At 41.4% G+C, this 8,478-nt stretch overlaps 1 protein-coding gene across 2 annotated transcripts in view; it reads right to left on the minus strand.

Annotated features, from left to right (window-relative positions):
- Positions 1-6,219, minus strand: part of LOC126268371 (N(G),N(G)-dimethylarginine dimethylaminohydrolase 1) — a 61,470-nt gene extending 55,251 nt beyond the window's left edge. Inside the window, exons 1-3 of one of the 2 annotated variants that reach the window (XM_049973906.1) lie at positions 5,913-6,219; positions 5,031-5,133; positions 3,543-3,640 (exon numbers count right to left, since the gene is read on the minus strand). In XM_049973906.1, coding sequence (XP_049829863.1) covers positions 3,543-3,640; positions 5,031-5,133; positions 5,913-6,173 — 462 coding nt within the window. In that variant the 5' untranslated portion in view covers positions 6,174-6,219. Of the gene's footprint in view, positions 1-3,491; positions 3,641-5,030; positions 5,134-5,912 lie in introns of both variants that reach the window. The other variant, XM_049973904.1, reaches the window with a different exon arrangement.
- Between the last annotated feature and the right edge of the window lie 2,259 nt (positions 6,220-8,478).

Here is an 8,478-nt window from a genome sequence, read left to right on the forward strand (position 1 = left end):
ATGGCGCTGTATGTGTCAGAATATGTAAATCAAAACATCTGTCATGTAGATGACCCATTGAATTTGGTATAAACACACCGCGTACACGGTTTTTCCTCCTTTCATTTCTGCGACATTTGCCTGCTCTCTGCTTGTAAAGCTGTATTACAAGAATGATGACTGTCCACATGTCACTCTGCAGAAATTCTGGACACTGGAGGTTTTAGGAAAAAAGGCATTGGTCTGATGACTGCCATGGGTCTGGAGAAAATGATTCAGAAACTTGAAAACACGGGTTCTTTTGGCATGCAACCTGGTAGAGGGAGGAAACGAATTGACTAAAAGTCAGTGGAAGCAGTAGCCACAGCAATGCAGAAGGAGACAAGCAGTGGTGTGCAAATGTTTAGTGTACGGAGAACTGCCCAAGCACTAGACATACCCGTGAGCACAGTGCGTAAAATTCTATGAATTGTCCTTCTTTGCCATCCATTCCAAATTACCCTGTTGACCTGCCAGTAAGAGAGACCTTTGCTTTAGAATTTCTTGCTCAGATGGAAGTGGACAACGATTGCCAGTGGAAGATTTTGTGGACACATGAAGCCCACTTCCATCTGACAGGATGTGTCAATACACAGAATTGTTAAATATGGGCAGCACAAAATCCACACGCACATCACCCAGTAACACTTCATCCTGAATATGTCACAGCGTGGTGCAGGTTTACGGCATCATTTATCATAGGGCCACATTTTTCGAAGAGACAAGTGCTTCCAGTCCTGTAACCTGTACCATCACTGGAAAGCACTGAGTGTCTTTTGCATAATCACGTCATACCAGCTCTTCAACAGCGTGCATGTGTGTATGGAATCATTTTCATGCAAGATGGCACACCTCCACACACTGCAAGTTCAATTGAGCAGGTGCTAGAACCATTTCGGAAATGCTAGAATTATCAGTTGCCATTTCCCTACAGCCTGGCCGCCCCAGTCACCTGACCTTAATCCGTGTGACTTCTGGCTGTGGGGCTACCTGAAAGATGTTGTGTTCAACATTCTGGCTGCAAACTTAGCTGCATCGAAGGCATGCATTGTGCAACACATTCTGAACGTGACCCCAGAAACACTTCAGTCAGTTGCAGAACATGCTGTTTCTCGATTTCAACTTGTTGCAGAAAATGGTGGACAGCATATTGAACATGTTTTGCACCAGTCACATGGAAGGTAATAATCTGATCTGATTTTGATTGATGCTTTTCATGTGGTATTTGGCCTCAGGACCATTAAAAACTGATTTGAGCTATGCTTTTTATGTGGTTTTTGGCAACAGGACAATTAAAAACTGATTTTTCCGATTCAATATGATATGACCTTGCCGTGGCGGATGGGCTTACATAACTAACAGTATCACATCTGTACACCCATGCACACTGAGTAGTACACTTTGTTTAATGTCTAATGTACACATTAGTCATTGTTGTATGATTCATTTGTCATTTGTAGTCTAGCACTATTAAATTACGATGTCTACAGTGCCATCTAATGTTAATATTGTAACTATTTATTTTTCTTGTGCCATATGTTTCCCCCTTCTCGAAAATATTCCGTTGCAATCTGACATGATTCTGACTAGTGGTTTGAAAGTTTAACTTTAATTAAAATCACCCTGTATATCTGAAACTTTCTTGTGTCTCTAAGACTCTTTCTGGTATACTATCTGTTTTTCTCATACTGAAATCAAGTAATAATGATTAAATCATGGAATGTGCATAATTCTGTCAGGCAGCTCCCCTTTCATTCATCTCCTCCAATGTACATTCTCTTACTATCTTTCCTTCTCCTCCTCTTCTTACTATCTAATTAAAGTCCCCCATCACAATTATATTTCTGTCTCCCTTAAGGCACTGAATAATTTTTGTTTCATGGCAGTCTGTTCCTCATCTGCGAGCTAGTAGGAATACATAGTCGTACTTCTGTGGTGGGTCTTTGGATTAGCTACGATAACATATTCACTACACTGTTTCAGGAAATTCACCTGAATTTCTATTTTCTTTTTCATTGTTACGCCTACCACTGCATCACCCACTATATAAATCCCAACAAATGCATTTCTATTTTCAAATTCTCTAACATTCTATGTCATGACTAGTAGAATGCCACTTCTTCCCCTCCCCCCCCCCCCCCTCCTCCCTACCCTCCTCTCTCAATGACATCACCCTCTGAGATGACCTTGCCCAGAGGGTCAGTTTTATCTCCTGAATATTTTGCTCACAATGATGCCATCATCATACAACAGAGCTTCAAGCCTTCATGAAATAAAAAGAAACTGTAGTTTCGCCTAGCTATCAGCCCTAGCACAGTACCAACTTAGGAAGGCCATGTTACCTAATGTTGCAGGACCAGATGAGCAATCGTCCAGCCTGTTGCCCCTGCAACTACTAAAAGTGCTGCTGCTAGTCTTCAAGGAAGCGTATGTTAGTCAGGCCTCACAACAGGTACATGTCTGATGTGGTTACACTACTGGTTTGACTATCTGTACCACTGAGGCAGCACACAAGCATTCCAATGAGGTCTAAGAGAATCGTGATAAAAATGTTCATTTGACAATGACTGTCTCAAATGATTACAATTATAATTTAGCATACTGTACTATTTACTTCAGGATTTCATAAAACTGAAATTTATATGAGTGTGGTGAAGTAATTACTCAAAGTCTGGGTCTCTACATTATAAAATATGAGAGGAAACTAGGTTATGCAGGTGTATTGTCCTTATAAAGTGACCTCTGCTTGCTCTGATGCATATATGAATAGGTACAGAGATGTTAAAAATAACTGACAATATTTTCTTGTGATATGCATGGCAGTAAAATACACTGAAACTTTTTCATTGAACAACTTATTTGGGGATTTCCCAATTTTCTGTTCTTCTCCAGCTGATACATATATTTAAGTGCACCTTATTCGTTCATTTACTACTGTGCTCCAAATTGGTTTGCAAATATTAACATTTCATGGCAGTCAGCCACATATTGCATTGCACTTTAGCATAGGCTTCTTGAACCCCAAGATTTGAAAGCAACACAACTTATGTCACTATCAACTTCATATTCAAAGAGAATCTTAGACTGTCAAAATCATATTGTAGGGGCATATTAAGGTAATATTCAAGTTATGAGCTTTTCTTTAAAAAATAAAATAAATAAAAAATCTTTTAACTGGTCAGCATGTAGCCATGTTTAAAAAATAATTTGTGATGTGAATATAAAATGACTCATTTCACATCATTATGACATAGTACACTAATTTGTGGAACACGAAACTAACCAAACAATTGTAGCACTTGTAATAGTTTTTTCCAGGTGTAGCACAAAATAAATAAATTCAAAACTTAAGGTAATTGCTTTAGATGCTTTAATTCATGGATGAAGAGCCAATAGACTACTGTGCCAATCTGTGCGCTGGGGAAATCCTCCATGCCAATGCCATCAGTTTTTGCCCCTGCTTTTACTCTCACCTGTATCATGTCTAAGTTGAAGGTGTCATCGATGTCTACACAAGGTCTCACCTTGACCGGTGTGCAGGGAAATTCTGGAAATGCCGCTGCCACAGCTCTCGCTCCTGCTTCATTTGTCCATTCGGACAAACCAACAAAGAACTCGCGACCTACAAATGACAGACTGGTTGTATCACGAGGTAAAATTGAAGGATGGGTTTGGTGAAAAGTTAGATCATACAATTCAAAACTGACAAAAAGAGGCCAATGTAAGCCACATGTCCAACAAAATATAAATCCTCATAACTGTCAACCCTAACAGACATAGAAACTTCAGAGATTGATATGAGTATGTAGCATTATTTGTTCATCAGTATAATACAAAAGCCATGAGAAATACACCTATTCAACAAATGACTGTAAGCTTCATATTACCCTCTAGAGTAAACAATCATTTTACCAATTGTGAACACATGAAAGAAGAAAGCAGCATAAGGCAAGTAAATGACCGACCCTCACAGGGAACTTCACAAAGAAAACTGTTAGCACTACGAAATTAGAAACTTTTCTCATGTTATTTCCACAACTTAGTTGACTTTTTCCCTTCCTTGATTTTCAGGAATAGATTTTTCGGTTTTGTATCACCTACAATCAAATATCCCCAATTGCCTGCACATAAAATATCTCATTACTCAGTACTTTTTTTTTGAAAAATGTAGATATAGCCTACAATAATTCAATTCTGAAAGCAGCAGATTGTTGTCCATTAGTGCTGGACTACTAGAAATGGAATGTGGAAGAAACAAATGTATTCTATCAGTGCAAAAAAACATATGAAAGAGCAAAAGCCATCTAGGCAATTCGAATTAACACTGATAAAATTTACAGTAATAAAAACCCACTGAATGTTATTCATCTGGATAATCTACCTTGAAAAGCTGCATGTAAAGACATTTACTTTCCAATATAGAAATGAATTACCTGCATTCAATGCAATTACAATTACAGTTACATTATATTTACATCTAAAAACCTCTGAAAAATGTTTACACATCACAAATATTATAAGTAAAAGCAGCCAACATTACCAAAGCAAATTCAACTTTTAAAACAGGAGTCAGATCATTTTACAGCCTAGTACACAGATGTAAAACATAACATCTCAACAAGATCATTGTAGATGAGTTACATAGAAAATGCTGTCACATACTTAAGCTGTTCATTGCCTAATTAAGTTCATGAATGAGAAATCTAAATATGAAATGCAAAATAACTAGCCACTTCAAATTGTCAAAACATTTTTAGTTGAGTCATGTTTATTTGATATGAACTACGAAATGAAATAACAGATTTTCTATGAAAGAAATTTACTATTTATCCTTCACCCAGTTTCTTGTGGAAATGCAAAATGGTTCGCACAAAGTTGAAAATGTATGAAAATGCATGTTTTCTCTGTTGTTCTCCCCTGATAGCTGTATAGACAACTGCATGTATGGGCAGTGTTCAATAATACTTTCTTAACACTTACAGCACCAACAAGAATCCAAACAGTAGCTGTACCTGTGAACAAGACATCTCCACCATCCAGCTTTGCTGATTCATCTGCAATTTCAACAATTGGAAGGTCAAGTTCTTTCTTCAAAACTGCTCTTACAGTTTCCACCTGTAGGTTGAAACCAGACTATATTAAATTAACGAACCTACAAAAATGAGATTATCTGTGGAACATTTATTTGTTCAGATAGCAATAATAGGAAAGGGTTTTCATGTTTTATGTCAGTGTTGACTTGCATCGCATTAACTTGACAAGAACTATGCTGATTTATTGCATACAATTCAGGACCAAAAATCCGATTTCATTTCGAAAGTAAACTGATGTAATCTTAATTTTACTTTTACGTACGGAATTCGTGGGAAAAATTTCTTCAAATCTGTACAATGAATTGGTAACAACAAAATATCCACCCCAAGTCCGAGACGATTTATTCACGATCCGCTAAGGTACAGTTAAGTCCGCTCCCCTTTAATAAGTCGACTGAGAACGGTGCGCTACTATTTCCTGTAACAGACAGTGAAAGGAAGTGTTGTATGAGATCATCAATCGGCTGTAACAGGCGATAGTAGCACACATGACATCACTGTGCCGGTGATGTCATTCGTGCTGCAGTCTCTGACCCACTTGAGAAAAGGCGCGACTAGATAGTGAGGACTTGATCGGAGCGCACTAATTTTAACGTCATGAACAACTACCCTATGGAGCTTTAAAGGCGTCTCTGTATCGAGCATGCGCACAACCGCTTTCTAGCTCCAACCCCGTGACCCAGATCTGGGAAGGGTGCTACATACACCCCACGAGATTCCCGCCCGTCTACCAGAATAAAACAATTGCTTGTAATGACTGACGTCACTCCTGCACACGCCGCAACACTGGCGTTTGCTCACCTCCTTCGTGCGACTCGCTGATCCCGGTCGGGTGATAAGCGCTATTCCGTTGCATACGACGGCCGTATCCTCTACGTAAACGCATTCTGGCTGCGCTTCGTCCGGTGGCAACTCGATTACGTCGAGACCCAACTCGCGTAGAAGTCGCACGTAGGCTTCATGTTGCCGCTTCGCTTCCTCGAGTTCGATTTCGGCTCGCGTCCTGAATGAGAGCGGTATGCGACACACCACTGCGTGTGTATACTTCAGAGAAGACGCCATGTTGCTTCTGTGGTCTCCGAGCTACTGCGGCCGCCTTCCAGCCCGGTGTGTGCGCGGCGAGGGGGGGGCGGGTCGGCGGTGCAGTGGCGGCAGCGCCTCGTTGGCCGGAGCCCCCGCTCGACGCCCAATGGCTTGGCCCGTCTCCCCACTGCTGACGCCACCCGATGCAACAGCGCCAAAGTGGAAAGGGGTAAACGCATCAAGGAGCCCCGACAGCCCAAAAAATATATTTTCTTTGTGTGGACAACTCATAAGGAAAGAATTTTTTTAGTGCATCATCCTCCAAGGCATGCAAAATTAACTTCTACGTCTATAGCCTGTAAACCTCTGTGATGTGCATGGTACCAGTTCACTGACATTCCTTCCGTTTCCATTCACATGTAGAAAGCGGGAAAATGATTGTTTAAATCCTTCTGTGCGTCTGTAATTAATCGAATCTTGTCCTCACGATTCCTATGTGAGTGATATACAGGGTGGCCAAACTTTCAGGAAACATTCCTCACACACAAATAAAGTAAAGATGTTATGTGGACATGTGTCCGGAAACGCTTAATTTCAGCATCAGTGTGTGGGCAGGGATTCCTGATGACGTAATACTTGGACCGTTGATTATTTTAAAAAATGGTTCAAATGGCTCTGAGCACTATGGGACTCAACATCTTAGGTCTTAAGTCCCCTAGAACTTAGAACTACTTAAACCTAACTAACCTAAGGACATTACACACACCCATGCCCGAGGCAGGATAAGAACCTGCGACCGTAGCAGCCCCGCGGTTCCGGACTGCAGCGCCAGAACCGCACGGCCACCGCGGCCGGCGTTTATTATTCCACAACGCCTCTATGGAAGAACGTACGTGAATCTCGCGTAGAATGCTCTGTCTGGGGTGGTGCTCCGTCTTGCAGATTGTAATATTTCTGACTTATTCAGCCATCATGTTAGGTTCCAGGAACCTATTCCCAGGGCAATGGAGATGCAAGAAGCATAGAGATGACGCAATGTGGGATGAGGTACCGGTGACAGATGTTAGATTCGGTATCATTCCCGTGAGAAAGACCGCCTGCGTGATGCTGCTGCTCTGTGATTGGCTGCTGTGTTTGGCGGTAGGGCGCCAAAACGTTAAACATTAGTTGCTACTATTAATTAAACCTGTCATCCAAATTACTTCATTTTTTAAAATAAACATCTCTCAATAGCCAGCTATCAATCAGTCATTTAAAAATTATTAAAATCAAAGTATTACTAGAACAAAAGACTGACGATATTACTGCCGATGCACTTCGGTGGCGTTCGGGTCACACCTTGCTGGCTTGGCGTCCGAAGTGTCTCGGGCAGTCCGGCTCTGCAGTTCTGACCGTTCCAGTAGACAGACATGTTGTCTGTTATAGCAGTATTTGTTTCATGCAATTTTATTTACTACAGTTCCGACTGTCGCTAGGTACAGACATTTTGTCTGTAATAGTAGTACTTGATTCATGTAATTTTATTCTCCAGTTCTGACGGTTCCAGTAGACGGACATGTTGTCTGTGGCAGGATTTATTTCATGTTATTTTAGCCCGATTTAATGACTGTGGAAAAATATGTTCAATACGTTGTGATCAAGAATAGTTTCTCGCGTCTGTATCAATAAAAACGCGAGTGGCTTCCCAAACGAGTTATAGTTTATTCGTAGCAGCAGTTCCTTGCGAAATTAATTTCAGCCCCAAGAAAAAGAATCCACGACCTGCGTGCCGTTTTCTGCGCTGGGGACATCATCATCATGAAGACAACAGGTTAGTGAAGTGTACAAGAACTTATGTATTCCACACAGGGCAGTGGAAACAACTAGGCAACTCACGTGTACTGCATGCACAGTACAAATGTGCTCAGTGACACGTCATCTGCAGTAATGCAGAGGAGGTAAAGAAGGATGAAAGTATTAACACCATCTCACTTTTATTCCTTTTTTCTTGCCAGAGGATACCACGTAACCTCTCATGTTCCGAAAGGCATCAAGCGAGAATGTGCAAGACTGAGCACCACCGCCCTTCCGCATTACAGATCGCCGACACCTCAACATCTTCCCCGGGCGTTAGACAGGTAGGACGTGGTGGCCCTGTAGCATGGCCTGCTTAGATCACCAGACTTAAACCCCCTGGATTTTTTCTTCTGGTGACATCTAAAAAGCATCGTATATGCTGAACCAGTTCGTGATGTGCACAGCCTTCAACAGCATGTTCACGACGCCTGTGGCGCTGTTTGGAGAGAGGTCGGAATGTGCGAAAGAGTGCGGCAACCCGTGACGCGACATGTGACTGCGTGCACTG

Source organism: Schistocerca gregaria, chromosome 1 (assembly GCF_023897955.1).
Source record: "Schistocerca gregaria isolate iqSchGreg1 chromosome 1, iqSchGreg1.2, whole genome shotgun sequence".
Taxonomy (NCBI): domain Eukaryota; kingdom Metazoa; phylum Arthropoda; class Insecta; order Orthoptera; family Acrididae; genus Schistocerca; species Schistocerca gregaria.